Source organism: Ptychodera flava, unplaced genomic scaffold (assembly GCF_041260155.1).
Source record: "Ptychodera flava strain L36383 unplaced genomic scaffold, AS_Pfla_20210202 Scaffold_35__1_contigs__length_1935909_pilon, whole genome shotgun sequence".
Classification (NCBI taxonomy): Eukaryota; Metazoa; Hemichordata; class Enteropneusta; family Ptychoderidae; genus Ptychodera; species Ptychodera flava.
Window position 1 is genome coordinate 1,802,584 of NW_027248357.1, and position 24,433 is coordinate 1,827,016.

Genomic DNA, 24,433 nt, shown 5'->3' on the forward strand with positions numbered 1-24,433 from the left:
GGCCACCTGGTGGCCATATTGGATCGTATCACAAAACAAATCAACGTGCATCTGTATGACATATGAAGTAATCCTTGTACCAAGTTTGAATGAAATCGCTCCAGGCATCTCTGAGATATCTGCGTGAACGGACGCACGGACGGACGCACGCACACACGCACGCACGGACATGACCAAACCTATAAGTCCCTACGGACACCTAAAAATACTTAAACAGGAAACCAAACCTGCTCAAATCACCTCAGCTATGTTTTCTAATGATTTTTTTACTGCATTTCAACACCAAATAGAGTTTACCATATCAAACGCTTACTAAATCACCACATTATATACTCTTAGTTCCAGTAGGTATAAAAATACCAAAAATAAAAAAAATCTTTTCACAATATCTATTAATTTTGTTCATATAAACACAATCTCTAAGTTATGGAAAGTTAAGAAAAGTAAACATTTCTGTGATATTTTCTGTCAAAAATTAGGAAAAACTTCACAAAATAAAAATTTGAAGAGATTTCACTGAAAATTTAAACAAGCAACCAAACAGCCAATAGAGCTCCTTTGTGTTATGTAGACAATAACTGGGCACATGCTGATGAAGGAGGATATCTTTGATAGCCCGCTTCAGGTTGATCTGACCAAAATTGCAAAAACAGCTGCAAAAGTACATAATTGAAGATATCGTCATAATTTGAACATGTTAAATTCTGATCATCTGTAGGAACATGTCTGTCTATTCAATATCAAAGATATCATACAAAATCGCAGATTTCATCCTAATTTTGATATATCACATTAAGATAAAGCTAAAGAACCTGTATACCAAAAATGAAAGCTATCAAACAAGCACATTGTTTGACCAAAAATGACAAAATTGCCCCAAAAATACAACATTGCAGATCTCATTGGAATTTGAATTCATCACATTCAGATCAACCTTAGGAACCTGTATACCAAATATCAAAGTTATCAGATGAGTACTCATTGGAGAAAAAATTTTTGACCAAATATTGTGAAAATTGCCCCAAAATTACAAATATGAAAATTTCAATAAAATTCATACATGACTGAGGTCATCCCGAGAAACATGGATACCAACTTCCAAAGCAATCAAACAAGTCTTTTCACAGAATGAGATTTTTTTACTAAAAACTGAAAACCTTACCCAAAAAATACAAACATGCAAATTTCACCCAAATCTGTAGACATCTTGTTTAGAATAGCTAAAGAAACGTCCATACCAAGTTTCAACCTAATCTGACCAATGCTTACAGACTTTTAGCAATTTGACACTGACATGTTCATTTGTACAATTCACATCTCCATCCCTGGGTACACCTGTACACCAAATACAATGATGGTAGGTGCTGCAGTTTAGGAGTTTTTGCAGTGGATGGACACACACACACACACACACAATATATACATACGTACATACAGACATACACACACACAGGCAATTTTTCCAACCTATAAGAATAGCTTTCATTGGCACATACATGTATGGCCATATGGGAGCTAAAAATCCCCAAAAATACAAATATTTGTACAAATCTAACTAAAGTCCCTTAATGAACCTGCACACCAAGTTTCAACCAAATCTGGCTTGTGGTTACAGAGTTTTAGCAATTTGCAGGACTTTTCCTTTTTACCTCATTTGCATATTTTTGACACTGACATGTTCATTTGAACAAATTCACATCTCCCTTGTTGGGTGCACCTGTACACCAGATACTAAGATGGTAGGTGCTGCAGTTTTTGAGTTTTTGATGTGGACAGACATACATACATACAGACGCCGCCGACTTCCCATGTAAGCTAGGTACATACCAAATGTGAGCTAAAAATGTGACTTCAAATTCAATAATAACTGCATAACTAATGCTCAGATTAACTTCATTTTGAAACTTTCCTCACAATTCCCACATATTGTAAAAAATAACTATAATATTATTTCATTTCTGACATGATTTTTTGCATTCACCTATTTACATCACAGATGTACATGGCACTGATCTGGACCTGGACCTTGGAACTTGAAAATTGTTTATTAACCTTGAATGATACTGATTATTGGAACTATTTTCATGTCTTAAAGCCATTCCTTGGGTATACAAGTCATTGTCAATGACATAGTCCCCACTTGTAATAGGAGTATTAGTCTTGATGGGGCAGGGAAATGAGGTCATTAAGAAGTATCACTGGAGTGTATATGTTCAGATCTATGGACACATAGGTCTGTGTCATTGTTCCAAATTTGAAACAAGAGGCATGTCTAAGTTATGGTTCTAAATCAGGAAAAAGATCAGACCTCTAGCTGTATTGGCCAGCCAAGAAATACATATGTGCATAATAAATGAGGTACAAGATGTGACATCTTAAGGTCTCTTATCCTATCAAAATCGAAGCGTAAAGAACTTGTGGTTACTGAGTTATGCATATATATGCATATTCAAGGTCAAAGGTCATTAAGGTCACGTGACATTTTGAAAAAAAAAACATTGTATTGCTAATTAATCCATATATGCCAAAAATTCAGACCTCCAGCTCTATTGGCTTGCCCACAATTATATATGGGCATAATTAACGAGGTAAAGCATGTGTTGTCATAAGGTCTCCCATCCTACTAAATATAAAGGACATAGCACTTGTGGTTACTTATTTATTGACATTATGTGTATTGTAGGTAAAAGGTTATCGAGGTCACATGACATTTTGTCAAAAAATTTCTATCCTATAGTCTATCCCTATATACTAAAAATCATACATTTACCTCTATTGGCTTGCTCAAAATTAGATATGCACATAATTAATGAGGTACAATATGTGGCGTCATAAGGTGTCCCATCATACCAAATATGAAGGGTATAGCACTAATGGTTCCTGAGTTATGGACAAATATGTATATTTGAGGTCAAAGGTCACCGAGGTCACGTGACATTTTGTCAAAAAAATTGTATTGCTAAGTTATCCCTACATACCAAAAATCAGACCTCTAGCTCTATTGGCTCGCTCAAAATTAGATATGCGCATAATTAATGAGGAACAATATGTGGCGTCATAAGGTGTGAGTAACCTTGTGTCCCATCATACCAAATATGAAGAGTGTAGCACTTGTGGTTACTGAGTTATGGACAAATATGTATATTTGAGGTCAAAGGTCACCAAGGTCACGTGACATTTTGTCAAAAAAATTGTATTGCTAAGTTATCCCTATATACCAAAAATCAGACCTCTAGCTCTATTGGCTCGCTCAAAATTAGATATGTGCATAATTAATGAGGTACAATATGTGGCGTCATAAGGTGTCCCTTCATACCAAATATGAAGAGTGTAGCACTTGTGGTTACTGAGTTATGCACAAATATGTATATTTGAGGTCAAGGGTCATTGAGGTCACGTGACATTTTGTCAAAAAAATTGTATTGCTAAGTTATCCCTACAAACCAAAAATCAGACCTCTGGCTCTATTGGCTCGCTCAAAATTAGATATGCAAATAATTAATGAGGAACAATATGTGGCGTCATAAGGTGTCCCATCATACCAAATATGAAGGGTGTAGCATTAGTGATTACTGAGTTATGGACAAATATGTATATTTGAGGTGAAAGGTCACCAAGGTCACGTGACATTTTGTCAAAAAAATTGTATTGCTAAGTTATCCATAAGTATACCAAAAATCAGACCTCTAGCTCTATTGGCTCGCTCAAAATTAGATATGCACATAATTAATGAGGTACAATATGTGGCGTCATAGGGTGTCCCATCATACCATATATGAAAGGTTTAGCACTTGTGCTTACTGAGTTATGGACAAATATGTATATTCGAGGTCAAAGTCACCAAGGTCACGTGACATTTGTCAAAGTGTCTGAGATATCTGCGTGAACGGATGGACTCACATGGATGGACTCACGGACTGACATGACCCAATCTATGAGCCCCCTGACTTTATCTGCGGGGACTAAAAACTGTGTCACTGCATCCTTTTTGCAATATGAATACAATGAGAAACTAAATTTTACTTTTCTTGGCTTATACATGGGAGTCTATGGACTGCCTTATACATGGGAGTCTATGGACTGCCTTATACATGGGAGTCTATGGACTTCTTCTTATACATGGGAGTCTATGGACTGCTTTATACATGGGAGTCTATGGACTGCCTTATACATGGGAGTCTATGGACTGCCTTATACATGGGAGTCTATGGAGGTGAAAACTAAAAAGTCCTCTAACACGGCCAAATTTGATCGCATTGTGAAACAAATCGACATGCATCTGTATGAGGTAGGGTACTATCCTTGTACCAAGTTTGAACGAAATCGCTCCAGGCGTCTCTGAGATATCTGCGTGAACGGACGGACGGACGCACGGACGGACATGACCAAACCTATAAGTCCCCCCGGACGGTGTCCGTGGGGACTAAAAAGGCAGCTGAATTAAAGTTCCAATATGGATCAGAATTGTCGATTTTTTTTCGTAAAACTAAAGCAAATAGACCATAGTACGTTGAAGTACTCTTCTTAGCTAAGCCTCTTACCAATCCCGACACACAAATACGTTCATTTTGATACGTTGCGGCCGCCTAGAAAAGCTGTTTTGTAAACAAACTTTCAAAACAAAAACATTGGCGTTTTCTGCTGTGCACGTGACAAGTACAACCAAGAGTGATGACGTCGCACTGGAGTGCATGTTGGAGGGGTGATGTTATTACGCTGACAGAACTGGATAATGATAATTCATTGTAAACTTTGCGTTTGCCTAACTTTGGTAGCATCACAATGTTTCAGAAATATAAGTATATCGATATGATAAAGTACAGCTCTACAAAAGATCGTGTGATTGATTTTTCTCACCCATATACATGTATGTCAGTGCCGTGTGGCACCTACTGTGTACGTTCGATCGATCGAGCGTCCAGACCACGTGCACTGATCTGGTTGTGTTCACCGCGTGCCTGACAGCGTTTCCGCAATCCTCTCCCGTGCATGTTGTTACATTTTTCATGTTATAAGGCGAGGTATCTGCTCGCTATATTTATTTGAAAGCTTTGCCCACTTCAGTATCATCCACCACTGCAGAAGTTCAGCTACTGTCTTGCCCCTCAGTCTGGTCTTGCATGGCCATGTCAGCGCGTCGATCGACGGGTCGTAAATGAGACCATGCCATGCCATTAATGATGGAGACTGCCGTTTTTCGTTGTTTCCGAAAAATGCACATTTGACCTGAAGGATATAGATTATCAATGAATGCTAACAGATCTAAGTTATTTCCTTGCGGGGGGGGGGACTATGGCCCGGTTCACATTACAAATCGTGGGGTCCGCACAGCCACGGTGTTGGTAGGTCGGTGTTGCCCGAGGGAAACACCGCTGGCTAGCGAAGCTGATCATCGCACAGTGACGACGTTGGTGTTTTCGAAAGGAACTGTAGACAGAGTCTGCCTCCTCGTCGTGGTGCAGTAGTCGCGCGTCACTCATTTTCTGGTTCCATCTTTCGATCTGACCAAACAATGTTTATTTTGCCGACATTTTTTGCAATTTTTTCCAGTTTTGCAAGGCCGAATCAGTCAGCTGAGACCAGGGCGCGGGCAGAGACCTGACTGCTTGCCCGTGAGAAGGCTAGCTAGGCATGTTGACATGATGTTGCAATTTCATAAACCGTTACCATGCATCAAATACGCATGCGTACATATTCAAATGGTAAAAATGACGTTTCAATTCTGTGCTTTACTCTCGCAAACAGTACGTACCAAAACAGCAATTTATTCGGTAATTAAATCAATTTACTCAAATTACAGTCATCCCCGTGTTCCTGTTAATGGTCGAATCTGCAAATGAAATTGTTGTGGATTTTTCTTTAAAGTTAAATCTTCGAAATATGAAGGTCAATTCTGATCCATATTGCAACTTTAAGTGGGTTCATTGTTTCGAATGACTGACACATGGAAGCAACGCGAGCAACTGCTCCAGAAAACTTGCATAAATCTTTTCCATGCAGATAAATATAGTTCTGTGCCACCACAGTACCTCTTGTGAATACTTTGAACATAGCGTTGTGAGTGAAATACTGTCTATTTTACAGTTTCAAGTGAGTTTTGATAAATTCCGTTTCTATACACAGTCAGTGGCGTCGACAACATAGCCGTTGACCATTTCAAACTACTGTCAATTACAAAGTGATGTGCAGAAGGTGCCAATGATCAAACATTTGCTGTGTACATCAGATCACCTACAATATGCATAATGCAACAAAATCCTCAAATAAACAACATTCAACAGATACAAACCTGAAATCGTGCGAATGCATACTGCACTGCCGCAATGTAGTTATGAAACATTTTTTCATATGTTTATGAGACTATGCTCGTGACAATTCGCATGACGTAGAAGGTAGGTATGTGTATGTACTCGCTTCTATGCCTACACTATATCATAAGCTCGCTTCAACCCGGTAGTGTGTGATCACTGGAACTCTACAATATCGCCCATTACATCAGTGAAATGCCGACGTACGTCCGAAAGAAGCAGAACCCTAACTCTGTCGGTATACTAATTCTTTTTGACCCCCAAAAATGTAGCTTTTTGTGGTTATGTTATGATGGCTCATCCAAGGCCTGCTGAATGATTCCAACCTGTGATCACCATCAATATAATATACACGAACCACGGCATGATCATGATCGATTGTGACCGGTGGAACAAACTGACTGCACTGTTCATCTCATCCACAGTACAGTCGTGATGGTGATCCACAGGCTCTCCGAACGTTTCAAAGCAACAGTCTCAAACAGCAGTGTCTTACAACATTACATTTGAGTCTGTTTGTGGCTCTGGTACTGCTGGGACTGAAACCTAAACGTTGGTACTGCTGGCACTGAAACATAAACGCATTGTTGAGTTGACGCCTTCAAGAGACCCCAGCAGTGTACCTGGTTTGGACAGCTCGGTACAGTACACAACGATTTCTGAGTGTAAAGAACATGATGGTAAAAACTACCGTATTGTTTTGTAATATCATCTATTTTGTTACCTTATAGTATATAATATATATTTGTATTCAATTAAAACTGTCTGGATTAGGATTTCCTGCAAAAGTGGGTTCTAAGCTGATACTGGCTGCAACACGATGTCAAGGAAAATAACATACCTGACTTATAGCACTTGTATCATGTAGACCCTTGTCAACATCAAGCGGAATAGCACTGTCAACCAACACTATATCTTCATCAATATCTTCCTTTTCATGGCTACTTATTGCTACATCTTCTTTATGTCCTTCATGTTTGAATTTGGATTTAAACACAGCTCTAAGAGACATTGTAAAACAAGGTGGATGCTTGAATTCTACCTGGTGACAATAAATAGAGAAGACTTGTTACTTTCAATAATGCTCAAATATCCTAAAAAGAGGTAATTGTAGCTTCGATTTGATAGGGAAAAATTCATTAAATATGCAAATGAGCTAATAATCAGAATCAAAATTTCTGAATAACTAAATGCAAGTATGGAAAAAATGTATGTCATGTTTGGTATAAATCTGTACATTCGGTATTGATATAGGGCCTAATTACAAAATTAGCGCCAATTTTTTACTAGAATCTGAAAGAAATCATCAAAAGGTACGATTAAATAAAATTTGAACATTATTTACAGACATGTTTGGAGGAATTATTGTTTCACAAAAAATGGAAACATTGTCACAAAGATTAAGCTCTTGTGAATTTCATTGTCATTTCATCAAAACATCCTTGAGAGCCCTACACATCACATTTGAAAGCTTGGAGTGTACTTTTGTTGAGAAAATACCAAAGCCATCCAGCAAATTGTATTTGAGACTGAACTCCACTTAGTCCATTTAAAAACTTTGAAATGATAAACTTTGGTACTGAAGGTCTATTCCACTAAGTATACATCTACTCAGTACTGTACCAAAGTTGTCAACAACATTTGAACTATGATTCTGATTATCTTGATGGACATTTGAGCTGAAAATAAAGTATATGCAAGATTTGGTACAATTATAGCTTGATACTTTATTGTACTAATCTCTACATTGTTGAATTGTTGTCCTCCACACATTGCACATTGTGTGATGCTGAACAATATTGTTAAAGAGTATTCATTGCATCATAGACTGATTTGAGTTGATATATAACATACATTTTTATCCATTCCAGATTTCTTTTAGCTAAAGCAATATGTTAAAGACTAAATTACATAATAAGAAATTATTTTATAACAATAAAAATAAAGAAAAAGGAACATATTTATATGTTGTGAGTTGTTTTTGATTTTGGATACATCATTGTGACTGAAACTTGCCTTCTACCTTTGCGTGAGGACAATCACAGTTCTAACTTTTAAACTGCCCTCTATGGCACCTTATCCCTCATTATATTACCATGCCCTGCCTGTCGCATTTTGATTGGTCGAGCTGAACCATGTGACTGACCACAAATACACAGTAATGTCAGTTTATATGCCCGTGAATATGAATAATAAGATTAACAACTCAAAGTATCGTAACTGTATAGCTCAAACGTAAATCGTAACCAATCACAAATAAAATGGAGCACTTGTGGGCCAAGTTGAGATACTTTTTTCTGAAAATATTTCAAGATTTGCCTATATTTTACAGCGCGCGTGACAGTGCGTCGCATATTGCTCAGTTCTAGGGCCCCGTTGTCATTCGCTCTGAAAATTTTTGCAAATTTTGATGGCTTTCTTTGGTTCATTGATAATATAATGGAAATAACAGACTCCGCTCTGACCATTAACGTTTATTTATGGGCGCGGGCTCGAGGAAAGCCAAATTAACGGGCTCGGCAAGCCTCGCCCATTAATTTTTGGCTTTCCTCTTGCCCTTGCCCATAAATAAACGTTAATGGTCAGTGTGTCGCCCGTTATTTCTATAATAGATGACCCAAGTTGACCCTCTCTTAACTGTGTTATGTACATTTGTCATCCCTAAATGGTTTTAAAAATGTATGTTATAGGATTCGTTTTCTCTAATAAAGCCAAATAAAATACAGGTAGATGTTTCTCAGAATACATGGTAAGCTTTGTTGTTAGGTTTACAGAGTTATACTCAGACTTCCATCAAAGGTTTTTAGTGGGTGCAGAACTTTGGCTTGGTGCCAAAAGGGCATGGCGGCCACTGGGGCAGCCATATGCCAATTTATTGAGTTATGTAAATCTGGTCATGTAGTCACAAAGTACCCTAAACACACAGGTGTACCATCTTTTGGTAACAAAAAAATGAAAATGTGGTCGACACAGAAATTGCAACTTTCAACCCGAGTTTTGATGTTTATCATTACCAAAACTACTACTGATCAAAATGACCGAAACTTAAGTTGCGTAGAACATGAAATTCAACTGTGAGAGCAGTCAGAGACGATGTACAACTAGAGTGCAAGCCATCGATATAGTGAACACGAGTTTTAAGACAAATAGATGGAATTAGTTTCCAAAAATTACCAGATATGAACTGAAAATGCTCACGTGTTTCATACAGTTATGTGTAAATTTGAACCTTTGCCACATGTTTGCAACTTCATTGAAAGTATTATGATCAACATAATGAACAATAATCACCGCCGATTAATTCTCAACAGGTCATGAAGTATACAAATATGTAATTAGCTGAAATAAAAATATTAAAGTTCTTTGACTGCTGTCATTGTATCACCACTTTATATAGCAAGTGTAATTACCGTTGACCAAGTCCTTCAAGCCATATATGCCGAGCTGTGAAAACTCATTAGATATGCAAATTGTAAATTAGCTGACATGAAAATGTGAAATGACTTTCGATATTGTTTTAACCAGGTATAATCATCAATGTTGTCATGTTTTGCCAACTTTGATCAAGTAAATCCCAGTATATATCCCTAATAAGCAAAGTTCATTAAATATGTAAATTAGGAATTGACTTAAGTAAAAATGCTTAATGATTGTCAATAATGTTGTATCATGGTATCTGCAATATATGTAGCAAGTTTTGTCAACTTTGGTCAAGTCAATTCAGATATATATCTCTAATTAGGAAAGTTCATTAAACATGCAAATTAGGAATTGGCTGAAGAGAAAATGCTTAATGACTTTCAATAATATTGTATTACAGTGTCTGAAATGTACATAGCAAGTTACATCAATTTTGATCAAGTCAATTCAGATGAATATCCCTAAGTATGAAAATTCATTTAATATGCAAATTAGGAATTGGCTGAAGTAAAAATGTCTTTTGACTTTCAATAATGTTATATCACAGTATCTTTGATGTATATAGCAAGTTTCAATGACTAAAATCAAGTTAAATTGTATTGCTAAGTTATACCTATATACCAAAAATCAGACCTCTAGCTCTATTGGCTGGCTCAGAATTAGATATGCGCATAATTAATGAGGTACAGGATGTGATGTCATAAGGTCTCCCATCATACCAAATATGAAGGGTGTAGCACTTGTGGTTACTTAGTTATGGCCATATATGTATATTTGAGGTCAAAGGTCATCAAGGTCACATGACATTTTGTCAAAAAAATTGTATTGCTAAGTTATCCCTATATACCGAAAATCAGACCTCTAGCTCTATTGGCTGGCTCAGAATTAGATATGTGCATAATTAATGAGGTACAGGATGTGATGTCATAAGGTCTCCCATCATACCAAATATGAAGGGTGTAGCACTTGTGGTTACTTAGTTATGGCCATATATGTATATTTGAGGTCAAAGGTCATCAAGGTCACATGACATTTTGTCAAAAAAATTGTATTGCTAAGTTATCCCTATATACCAAAAATCAGACCTCTAGCTCTATTGGCTAGCTCTGAATTAGAAATGCACATAACAAATGAGTTGCAGGAAGATGCCAAGGTCAAAGGTCAAGTGGAATCCCAAAATTGTGGAGAGCAATTTGGTCCCCTACTGGCCATTGTCCAATAGACGCTGGCTGTCTTGGACTTTAACATAGGCCAGAATAAGCCATTGCCATAGCTTAGCTGCATAGGTATAGGGGAGGTCAAAGGTCATAGAAAAATCAGAAAAATAATACTTTAAAAATCTTCTTCTCAAAATTGGCAAGACCTGTGACTTTGATATTTGGCATGAAGGAGCAAGGCTATAAGGTCTAACCAGGGTTAGGTTGGTAGCGGGTCGAGTTGACTGGGGTCGAGTTGGTTTGGGGTCGAGATGTCCAGAAACCATGGTCATCATGCTTCCCCTGGACTAACATGTATCACAAAAATTAAAACTGTGATAACTTCATTAATATGCAAGCCACGCCCACCAAAACCTTTTCAGTTCTAGCCATTTGAATTCTGAAGATGTCTACCAAATTTGACTGAAATACGTTCAGCCGTTTTTGAGATAATGGGGATACAGACACACGGACACACGGACACACACACAGACACACACACACACACAGACAGACATGGCTAAACCATATGCTCACGTGTGTGAACACGTGAGCAAAAAATTAACTGACATATTGATGACAGCATTTATTATTTTCAATAATTATGAGAATAATAATCGCAATCATACCAATCCATAATCCAATGACGGTAGGTCAGAATTCATAAGACAAAAGTTGTAAACATAGACACAAAACAGCACAGAACAGACAGTAAATAGACGGTACACAAACAAAGTCATATTCATGAAAGAAAGATATATGGACCTCTGGCCAGAAGACCAAGAAGTGATGTCAGGTGTTTCGAAAATAGTAAGCGCATTCTGCCCCACATGTGGCACCCGCCATATATCAATCTATAAGTCAGATAGGTAGTGGTCACTAACTAAGGCCCAATGTCACCGATGCCATCAGTGATCATTTGTCGAAGAGAGATATTGTATTTTATCTACCAGCTTGCGATACCTGCCTAAAAAGCGTTTGAATGTAGAGACAAGTCTTGCTCTGGTGTAACCTTGATTTAACAGTTTGTAAGAGAGATGGCCATGTCTCTCTATTAGATGCAACATATGCTGTTCATACACAGGCCATTCAAACGCCTCTGAAACCGTTCTGGGCCAATACTGGCATAAAAAGTTATTTGTGGACACTCCCAAGTGGTTCTGAAGCGTTTCAGATTTGAGACGGTTTAGTCGGTCCGACCTGAGCCGTTGTAGGGATTAACTCTATCCGCAAATCACTATGTGGACGGACCGAGCCACTTCAGAGGCGTTTTAAACGCCCTCACGCGACAGGTACAAGTATTTGTAACATAAAACAAACAACAACATATACAATATTCACTTTGGTCATGGCTGCCGAACATAGCTCTACATCTCGTGGAAATAACTGGTCAGACGACAAAATAAGTTTGCTGATCTCAGCAGTCTGGGCAAACGAAAGCATTCAAAGAATGCTAAACGGAACATGTTGTGACAGCCTCGTGTACAAAAAATTGCAGAAAAGGCTCTACAGAGAGGTTTAATCCGGACAGCAGATCAGTGCCACCACAAGCTCTAGGCACTGAAGCTATTAACAATACAAAAAGTTGTCGACAGCAACAGACGGAGCGGCAGAGGCAAAAACTTGATGCCTTTCTTCGAAGAGCTGTCTCAGATCCTCGGTAATCAGCCGTCTGTCAATCCCAGTAGAAACACCAACAGAATACCTGTTAGCTATGCTAAACATTATCTGAAAAACAACACATTCGAATTAAACAAAGAATTCTACAAACAAACATGTGGGTGCGCAATGGATCGCCATTGTCACCCGAGATTGCCGACATCACGTTTCACGAATTAGAACTGAAAATCATACATGATCATACGTGAACACACAACAAAAATATCACTATGGTGTAGATTCAGAGACGATATTTTCCTAATCTTCATTGAACAGAGCACGAACTCCACGAATTATAACAGTAATTAACTAAATGCATCCTACTTTCAAATTTTCATATGAAAGTTCTTCACATGAAATAACATATCTTGACCTAGTCATTCACAAAGGTCAAGATACAACAACGAAAGCATACTAGATCCTAGAACACACACAAAACCAGCAGATACATTCCACTTCTTACACAGAAAAATATCATTCAAAACGACCTTCAAGGGCCTGATCAAAGGTGAAACATTAGGTACACGAGAACATGTAACAACGAAGACGACTTGAACAACAAAGTCAAAACATTTAATGAAAAATTACTACAACGAGAATATCCACAACAAGAAATATCGAACATCAATGCCGAAACAAATTACACAACTCGAAGAACACATTGAAATCACAAATAAACACACAACAACAACACTACTAAAGTGATATTTTCTACCACATATAGTCCACATATCAAAACAAAAGACATCAAACAAGCACTCCTGAAGAACTTGGAAGAAATAGAAAAAGACCAAACACTAAATAATTCATTCACGATGAAACTGATCGCATACGAAAGAAATCCAAACATTCGCGACACGCTCATAAATGCACAAGTACACAATCTTACAGAAAAGACCAAATTGAACAAAATGAGACACAATCAACTGACTCGAATATAAATATCTAGCCACCTTACTGGACAAACAAAACACTGACAATGATTGAGCCACAAACAGTGAATCAAAAATCCAAGGAGAGAAAATATCAAAAAGACGACTGAGGAAGGAACCACACACTGGTTTTGAAACGTAACGTCAAAGGATCGACAGCCAGATTATGGCTACGTCTTGCTATGGCTTATATCTACACCAATAGCCAACACACAAAATCAAACATTAATACAGAGAACGAAAAAATAGTGTACCGGTAGGTGATGCGTAGAGCCGCTTTCCCTTTATTACAGTTCTGAACTTATAAAACTCATGGGCTAAATCGGTTAACAATTGCATTTGGTCTACATTCAGATCATTAAGGCGACGATGACTCGGTCTGGACCGCATATGCAGCAGGTAAAAAAACAGAAGACAAGCCAGCACGATGTCGTTCATTTCAGCCATCTTGCTATGCTGTATGCTTGGCCATTCACACCTTTTGAACTCGAGAGGGCGCATTAAGACGTCTTAAACACCAAACAATGGCTTAATTTGTGAGTGTGGATGCAAGTGGACTCAAACTATTAATCCCCCGTGTTTACAAATCATAAATAGTGTTGCAGAAGTGTTTCAATTTATACCCGTCTGAACGTAGCAACAGTCACAGATAAAAGAAGCTATAAAACATATTGTGTTGTCAACTACATATTGGTACAGCATTTACTTTTGAGATTAGACTGGCAACAGCTGCTTGTGCCTTTGTAGCCTTGCCAGTCTGTGCAGCTTGGACTTTTCACTGGGCACAAATGCCTGCCCTCTGCCTTTGGCACTCCCCGTCAAGCATTTAACTCTCAGCAGTAGGAAAGCATATTCCACACCACTTGGCAAGTGACCAAGTTGGCATTTTTGGCAAAGGAGACACGTGGGATTGTTGACAGTCTATTTTGACAAAATGGAATCATTTAATTTTTACCAAATTTGCCATTATTACACCCAAAATTTCTGAGATTAAAACATTAATTTGATTGAATATTTTAACCTTCCAGTATTGTCAATTTTGTAAAACATTTATAAGTAGCATCTAAGTTGCATATGTCTTATACTTTTGAAAAAACTAAATTTTTCGGATGGTCACTGTGCTCAGTTTTTCAGGTCAATCCAAACATTTGACTTTTCCACACTATACACCACAATTCCCCACGATAAACTTAAAACAAGGCTGTCATCTCTTGTTAAACAAGCTTTCCTGCATAAAAATGGCAGTAGAGGGTACCAATACATAACCATCAAACATGGGTCAGGTTATTTTAGTAACAACATGGATGCCCAGCACAAATACACAGATGAAGAAATTATTAACATGCTTAATTTCTTAATCGACGACATATTTGTTAAGTTTGGTGGTATGACCTTTCAACAATCTATCGGCATACCAATGGGTACAAATTGTGCACCACTTCTTGCTGACTTATTTCCCTATTCATATGAAGCAGCAGTTCCTACAATCTCTCTACAAAGCAGGGTCTAAAAATCTTGCAAGGCGTTTTAACAACACGCATAAATATATTGATGATCTGGTTAGTCTAAACAATCCAGACATATCAAATTACTTACATCATATATACCCTGATGAATTGGAAATCAAAGAAACAACTGAGAGTAGGAACTCAGCTTCATATCTTGATCTGTTCCTCCAAGTGGGTACTAATGGGCTACACACTAAGCTGTATGACAAAAGGGATGATTTTGATTTTGAAATCATAAATTATCCCCACTTATCAAGTGATATTCCATATGCACCTGCTTATGGTGTGTATGTGTCTCAACTTCTCAGATATTGTAGGGCTTGTGATTCCTACGCTGATTTTCAAATGAGACAGCTTATTAGTATCAAAACTAGTGAGACAGGGATATACATCCAAAAGACTCGTGAGGACTTTCAAAAAGTTCTACGGTCGATATGATGACATTGTGGCCAAATATGACACCTCGGTCACTCAAATGATTAGCGACAGCATTCCTGGCTTTGACTTATAACAGTGATTTATATACTGTATCACTTCATACAATATTTAGACAATTTTGGGACCAATCCTGACGGGTGTAGCATGCTAGCAGGGTACGCTTACCCATTCCGGACACCTGGTACCACCACTAACTATCAGTGGTTCAGGATGGTCCTACTTAAATTTGTAAATCTCAAATGTCCCATGGACCTGGTTATGTATTACCTTGAATGAAAATGATTATTGGACCAGTTTAATGTCATATTCACAATTTGTAAAATGTAGCCAGGAATACACAATTTTCATACTCTCTGTCATGATTGTCATTTTGTGTGCTTTTCAGCTGGTGCCATTGACCTGGCCAGAGTTGGATAAACTCAAGTCAGCTTAGACTGATAAATCCACTGATGCGTTTAAAAATGAATCAATTTAAGAACTTGCCCTGGGTATATGGCTCAACAACCTGCTGATACTTAGAACTACGCAATACATGTTTATTTTCACTCTGCGTTCATTCCTAATAAATAAACGGCTACATGGTAATTTGGGGGGATTTGAAAATTTTTGATCATATAGACAGGGGGGGACTTGAAAATTTTTGAGGGTATTGAGGGGGGATCTGAAGAAAAAATTCAAAAAAAATTCAATTGCGATTCCTCCTCCCCCCCCCCCCCATTTTTTTGAATGCAGCCTAAGGGGTAGTTTGATGCCCTTTTCAGGCCGTTGTAATGTTTAATTTCACTTCGGTCCTACTAATTACTGCCAGTCACGAAATGAACATTCCTATTACTGTAATCAGTCGATATCTCAATACCAAAGACCACTCATATTTATAAAACGCTACAAAATTACAAAACTACAAAACTGATTAGTGAGTAAATTGGAAGGCTAATTTCCTGGCGGGCAGTGACGGGCAGTGGTTGGACGCCGACGGGCAGTCTAAGTACCAAGTGGTACAGATCACACGATTAGAGTAAAAAATTGGCCCGACTAGCGGGAAATACAGTACTCGTTTAAAATAAAGAGCAAAGTTAAAACAAATACAGTAAATACTAACCGACCAGCGGGAGATAAAAAACTTGCAAATCGCAGAGACTAAAAGAGCACAGACGTTTCGGGTGCAGCCCTTCGTCAGTACTAAAACTCGCTAGGGAAACGTGAAACCACAAGAAAGAAAAACAACAAATCAAATGAGAGAACGACCAAACGCGTTAAAATATGCATTCATACCGGCTGGTGCCAGAGTACCGAGTTTGAAAATAGTGGCCTGTTCGAGTTTATGGCGGGTAGAGTCGGTGGTGGAAATAATAGCAGACACTGCCATGTCGGACCGACCGCGGTGGGGTGGTGTACAAAAATGCTTGGCCACCGGATATGCGAGCTTGTTGTCGGTCACAGTGCGAAGATGTTCAGCAAAGCGATCGCCTAAGCGACGCTTTGTTTCGCCAATATATAGCATGCTGCAGCGTCTGCATTTGATGCAATAGATGATATTAGCCGACGTGCATGTGAACACGCCGGAAACATTGACTCTACCACGCGGGCCCTGAATGAAATTGGTTGTAAAAGTATGTGGGCAGGTGTTACATACTCGACGGCCACATGATGATGTTCCAGTAGCGCAATCGTGATTAGGTAAACTGGAACGCACCAGCCGGTCTTTGATGTTCGTGTCACGTCGAAATGCCATGATGGGAGGTACGGAAAAATATTCTGTGTGTTGGGGGAGTTGGTTAAGATGGAAAACTCCTCAAAGATGATTTTACGGATTCTATGATTAAAAGGATGGTATGTTAATACAAGAGGAATGCGATCGCATTGAGAACGGGTAGTTGACTTTAACGCATCCTCCTGTGTTAGTGGTTCAACGCGCTCTTTGGCTTTGTCCACTACAGAGCGGGGATAACCCCGAGCCGAGAACCAAGTGCTAATAGTGTCAAGCTGCTGCTCAAAATCCTTTTGGTCAGAGCAAATGCGCCGAGCGCGTAGAAACTGTGAAAATGGAATGGATTCCTTGCACCGACGGGGGTGAGATGAGCTGTATAGAACATATGCATGAGAGTCTGTGGATTTATAATGTATGGAGGTAGACAGCCATTCCTCATTGATATAAACTGATATGTCAAGAAATGCAACTGATATGTCTGAAATAGTGGAAGTAAATTCCAGTGCGGGGTGAAAATGTGAAACGAAATCAATAAAATTATCCAATTCTGTGCGTGAACAAGATGCTGCACCAAAGCAGTCATCAATATACCGTTTAAAGAGCTCGGGAATGTGACCGGTATATGTTTGTATTATCTGTTTTTCGATGTAACCAACGAATAAACAAGCGTAAGAAGGTCCCATGCGTGTACCCATGGCAACACCGCGAACTTGTGTGTAGAATTCACTATTAAAGGTGAAGCAATTTAAAGTTAACACTAATTCAGCTAAGCGAATTAAAACGTTTGTGGGTGGATCCATGACGTCGCGTCGGTCAAGAAAATATGCGAGGGCCTGGAGACCATCCTTATGAGGGATGGAAGTATAGAGGGCCTTAACATCAAGTGTGAATATATATCTATGGGTACCCGTAAACTTAAAGCTGTTGAAGATCTTGATGGCATGAGATGTGTCTTTGACAAAAGTGGGGAGTGTATTAACGATGCCGGCAAAAATATTGTCGAGGAATGTGAGATGAGTTCGGTAGGGCAGGAACAAGCAGAGACAATGGGGCGGCCAGGATTACCGGTTTTATGGATTTTGGGTAATAAGTAAAAACGAGACGTGCGTGGATGTGAGATGATCAATGATTTTGCATTGTCGGGCAGAAGTTTATCATGAACTAGATCACTGATAGTACGTTTGACGATATTATTGTGTTTATTGGTGATGTCGGTGTCAAGATGTTTATAGAAGGATGTGTCAGAAAGTTGCCTTTGTGCCTCAGCAATGTATAACACAATGTATAATCACACGATTAGCGTTGCTACTCCTTCAAAAATCGACGTTTTTCAGATCTGGGCTATAGTAATATTTAATTTGTTTTTACAAAGAGTAGCGGTTTTTGGTATTGACTGATACTGTAATAGGAAGGCTAATTTCCTGGGTCCTACTTAATTACTGCCTGTGACTGCCCGTAACTGCCTGAGGACTGCCCAAGAACTGCCCGTGGAGCAAGTAGGCCAAATTTCACCAATTTAACACTAAGCCAATAGCTTGAACTTATATTATGCCTGACTAACCAAAAATATCATTAATTTGGTGTTTTTCTGTAGTGGTTTGAGAACCCGAAAGACGCCGGGCTTTCGGCTAGAAAAACATCCCAATCTTGATTGTGAGATCATACCATTCAGTGCATGGGGTGGTAGGCTGTCAAGCTGTACGCGCTCGGCGAGGTTATTGTACCATCTCTCAGACTGAATGGTATGATCTCACTATCAAGCTGGCGACGTCCTTCAAGCCCGGCGCCCAGGGGGGGGTAACTCCCATAGATGGCTATACGGGGAGGGTCCGCGCAAAAGGGGTCGTTTTTTTGCACTGTTTGGTATCAGAAAGGGTATACTTTTCACGAGGTGTTGGTATGAGAAAGGGTCCGGTTTTAAACACAAACTGACATTTGTTAAAAAATCATGCTGTCAACACTGGAAACCCATGTATCTACATCCCAGATCTACCCCTGTTACGCAAGGCGAGTGAGTCGTATCTGCATACGTATGGTATTGTATGGTATCAGATAGCTGTGGAAACGCAGCTATCTGTTGGCGGGGTAGCGTGAGTTGCTATGTGGGTCAAAGGGCAACCCCACCACTCACATAGCAACTCACGCTACCCCGCCAAGAGGTAGCTGCGTTTCGACAACTAGGTATCAGAAAGGGTAGGTTTTTTTGCTCGAAACTGGTATCACAACAGTTTGGGTTTCCATGTTCGTGCGGAGCCCCCCCCCCGTACTATTAGCCATGGAGTTACCCCCCCCCCCCCCCCCCCGGGGCCCGGCGTCTTCCAAGTTCCAAATCCGCCGGAGAAAACATCAGGTTAACGCCAAATCAATGATATTTTTGGTTGGCTGGGCATGATATAATCTGAACCTACTGGCCCAGTGTTTAAAATGGGCGAAATTTGGCCCACTTTTTCCTCGGGCAGTCCTCAGGCAGCTACGGGCAGTCACAGGCAGTAATTAGGGACGGACCATTAGATCTTGGGAGGGGGGGTGGTCAAAAACAGAAAAAAAAAAATTTCAGAGCAAAAAGTTAGGAAAAAAAAAATCTTCAAACTAGTTTGCAAAATAAAAAAAAAATAAATCAGAAGACAAAGGCGTAAAAAAAAAATCTGCAAAAGTCTTTAAAATTTTGAATTTTTTTTAGATTTTACCGACAGAAAGCAACTTTCTGTATTTTTTAGTACATCCTCCAGGCACATTTTTAATTTTAATTTATACATTAGAGTGACTGTATCACTTATACTGGAAGTTGTGATTATCTTAGCTTTTCAGGACTTTTGTATTCTGATCACTTGAAAATTATGAAATTATAGAGCCTGTTTTCTACTTGTTTCCTGCGTACAAACCAAGCAGGTACACTAGGTAAAACATTGAAACTATGGTATGGTTGTCAAGACAGAAAGTTGTATTTGCCTTTTAAGATCAAGGTAAACAGATGCAGGCTACATCAGTTTCATTTTTTTCACAGCATTTTATTGCAATGATGAATGCAAGAATGGGTGAACAAGTAGAAACACGTCAATAGTAATAAAACAACATATCAAGTCATTATGTATTATTTTGCTTTTAAAAAGGCATTTTCAATTCTTTTTTCTCAAAAAACAGGCTCAAAAAACAACAGCAACACATGTTTTAACATTCAACAATACACTACGTAGAATGCCATCTATCCAACAAATCCCAACACAAAAACACACAAAAGGGGTTGAACTTTGAAAGTTTCTCGATAGCAAATACTGAATAAATCTGCATGAATAATCGTTTTTTGTGTAGCAAATTTCAAAGAAATTGGACAAGCCCTTTCAGAGAATACAGATTTTTTTACCATGAATGGCATAAATTAAAAAGACAAATATTGAAATTTCAACACATCTATACACATCCAATCAATTTGGACATGCTGCTACAGCGAAATAGATGTTTTGATCAAAAAAGTGCATCAATTGCTCTAAAAACACAAATATGCAAATTTCACTATATTATTTAGCTTATTTTAGCTTCTCAGCTTGTCAAAATCAATTGTAAATCATGAGATATGCATGATGTTTGGTGGGGTGAATGTAGGCATTTCACCACGCAGTAGAAAGGGAAGCCAGGAAACCAAAATAGTCAATTTTCAAAACTTATAGGAAGCTACTGAGGAGCAAGAAGACCATGTTTCAGAGGAAGATGTGTTATCCGAAAAAAATGCTCCCAAAGTGCCACCCAAATAACACCATTTTTATCTCTATTTTTCAAAAGCTCCAACAGCAGGAGGGGGACACCCCCCTCCTACCTCCCCCCCGCAAAAATACTCCCCAAGTGCCACAAATAACACCATTTTAATCTCTATTTTTCAAAAGCTCCAAGGGCAGGAGGGGGAAACCCCCTCCTGACCACCCCCCGCAAAAATACTCCCCAAGTGCCACCAAATAACACCATTTTAATATCTGTTTTTCAAAAGCTCCAACAGCAGGAGGGGGACACCCCCTCCTGACCTCCCCCCGCAAAATACTCCCCAAGTGCCACCAATAACACCATTTTAATCTCTATTTTTCAAAAGCTCCAACAGCAGCAGGGGGACACCCCTCTCCTGACCTCCCCCCCCCCCCCGTGACCGCTTCGTGGCCGCTTGTGGTGCTTGGCACCACATCTTTGCCCTCTTTATCTTCAGACAGCGACGAACTAAAAAAAATTATAAATCTGAAAATTTACTCTGAAAAAAAAATTTGCACAGCTAATCTCAATTGGAAAAAAAAAATTCAGAAATTTACAATAGTAAAAAAAAATTTTTAACAATTTCATTGTGACCACCCCCCCTCCAAGGTCTAATGGTCCATCCCTTAGTAGCCGATTTCCCGACGGGCAGTGGACGGCAGTGTCCACTTCCGTATTCGTCCCAGCATGGAGTAGCAGAGACTCCATGGTCCCAGTAAGCAAATGATCACGTGCACCCCTCCCTGACTACAATTATTGCAGCTAGTAATACGAACGATGTTGTAGCCGTACGATCGTACGATTGCAATAATAATGATGACATCCTTATGTCCGAACATTTACGTTTGCACAACGACTTTTGTGAAAAAGCTGTGTCATCTATAGGACCATCCGGCGAATACTGAATCACACGCCATGATGTGCAAATTGATATCATCATACCATCCTTTTTTGGCTCCATGATCATACACAACAACAAACTGACGAAAAGTAATTACGAGAATTTAACACACGACGCCCTGAATCGAAATCATTGCCTGCCTCGATCTAGCTCCTATCCCAGGCGGGTAGGCAGTTGAATTTCAGTCAATCGTTGTTTTGAGAGCATGGAGGTACGCTGTAATGGGAGGTATCCAGTCAGAAAACAACTTCCGACTCTGCCAGTTTGCGCAGAATGTCGGACTACATTACCGGCGACCTCAGGTTTATGACAAGAGGCACGGCACGGCAACCTAGTACCTCCTCTACACCAAGGGCGCTCGTAGGGCTGTACGGCATACACCGTACATCAGCCGAGAACGACTGCTGGCAAGTTATACACGGTACGTGTGCGCTATCTGCCGTCTTACATGTCCTTAGCAGACATGATGCAGGTTACTACAAATTAATATCCGTTACTCTCCAAAGCACAGATTCGACTACATTTCTGTATACTTACGCAGCAGCAATGAATCCTCCGATTAAAACGCTCGATTCCAGTGATACCATACCAGCTTGAGCGGAGATACCCCTATTTGCATATTTATATTAGAATTTCGTTCAAATGGAAGTGATGAGGGCGCTGTTCTACTTGACCGTTAGTGTGATTTTTCCTGTTTTTTGGGGGGCAATTTCAGCCCATTTTTTCCCAACAAACGATGTCAGAGACGTTTCTATGGTCATATAAAGCAGTTAAGTTTGTGCCTATGAATTTTTATCAACTTCTACGGCTTACTTTTGGTGCTATGTGTGTATTGTCGATCTATGGCTCGCTAAACATAGGCCTACTTTTGGGCTGCCGCAACTACATGCACAGCTGATTCTTGTGAATATTTTTACATAGTTAGACAGTCTAATCATTATTTAAGCCCCCTAACTTAGTTTTATTCTTGTTCATGCCCTGCAAATCACTGCTTTGGCGTCGTAGGTCGTACACCGTACGTCCCGCCATCAGAAGACAAGATGGCCGCTTAAAGTGAGGAACGTGTTGCACTCCGCTGACGCCTTGCTCACGTTTACAAATTGTTTAGGCCCAAAGATTGCACAATATCACATATTTTACTGTTGTCAATCCAACTTATGTTATATTTATATTTGATGCTTGGGTTACAATTTCGCGGTAGTCCTCGTAGGCATTGGCTACCAATATTCCATTGGGTAACCGGAGAAGTCGGGCAGTTGCGAACTCGGCCATCGCCAGCGCCGATGGTGCCGACCAACTCGGCCAGTGCAGTGGGACTCGGCCAGGAGAAGTCTGCCACTCGCAACAAAGCAATATGATTGCATACGCATTCTCTTCACAGTTGAATATGCCAAACAATTTTAACTTTTTACTACCATAGTTTTTGTTATTTTGTCGGTTTAATACTACCGGGTACTACGAACATTCAGAAAACAACTCAGAGTCGAAGAGCTCCCACGTCCACCCTGCAAAACATGTACGGTCTGCCTCCGCGTACCGTATTAAAGTTCAGGCAAACATTATGCCATTTCTTCAGTAAAATTCATGGCTTGGTTACTCTTAACTAAGTTGCTTCGCCATCTCCTATGACTTTTTAACGAACTTCAAGTGTAACTATGACGAAGACTGCAAAACTCGCTACCACGATCGCGATACACCGCCATCTTTAATTTTACCCAATGTGTGTATATCATACGTGCGTTGAACTGTGATCTGTGAAGTTTGCAAACATTACGCTCATCTTATGAATGACATTTAGATCGCTTTCGTATATAACTTAAGTGAGACTTCAAAAAAAGAAACACTAATATGGAGCATATATTCTAATAGGGTGCATACTGTACTGGCCGACTTCTCTTGTATTCGGTCATTGTCAACTGTCAGTGTCTGTCTGTTTGGAGTCGATGCAGGATGTGGTGGTCGGACATTCCCACGCCTGATTTTACTGACCCCTCAGCCTTTCAAGATAATAATATCGTTGTAAGAGTGGATTTGAGTGACCGTGATTTGTCACAGTTTTCCTTTTCACTGGTAACGGGTAGTATATCACTGTTCAGTTACCATGTTTCAACTCGTCAATGTTGACTGAAGTCCGATAGCATAAAGGCGAGTTTCAGTGCCATAGCGTTGTACGCTGTACACGCGTACACTGGGCTGTACGATCGGCCTTGTACGGTAACACTAACAGCGCATACATGGCATCATGAAATCATGCCGCAAATATAGGCGCACTGTCAGAAATTCACGAAACTTGTCACAAGCGTTGTTCAATAGCAAGTGGTTTGACACAACAAGTATTATTTTTGTTCAAGACCTGTATCAGTGTGTTTCGGGTCACAGTCTAAAAATAGCACACAGCTGAGAGGTATAAACCATCATTGCAACGTACGAATTCAGTTGTCAATTATCATTAGTATTTATTTCTATCATGCATAGATACGATGAAATTACTCTCAAAAGTGTACATTACCTCATAGCATGTTCAATTTCGCATTAAATAATCATATTTGTGAGCTTTCGAGCCCATTTTCACGACCAAGTCGCTCGAACGACGTGTATTCCGACATATTGCTTGTTTACATTCAGAACGAG

General features: G+C 39.4%; 1 protein-coding gene across 3 annotated transcripts in view; it reads right to left on the minus strand.

The window, feature by feature from the left end:
* The window catches only part of LOC139127715 (GRAM domain-containing protein 4-like), a 137,177-nt gene extending 114,378 nt beyond the window's left edge, over window positions 1–22,799 (minus strand). The window contains exons 1-2 of one of the 3 annotated variants that reach the window (XM_070693610.1): window positions 22,340–22,799; window positions 7,150–7,346 (exon numbers count right to left, since the gene is read on the minus strand). In XM_070693610.1, coding sequence (XP_070549711.1) covers window positions 7,150–7,320 — 171 coding nt within the window. In that variant the 5' untranslated portion in view covers window positions 7,321–7,346; window positions 22,340–22,799. Of the gene's footprint in view, window positions 1–7,149; window positions 7,351–22,339 lie in introns of all 3 variants that reach the window. The other 2 variants (XM_070693609.1, XM_070693611.1) reach the window with 2 other exon arrangements.
* Between the last annotated feature and the right edge of the window lie 1,634 nt (window positions 22,800–24,433).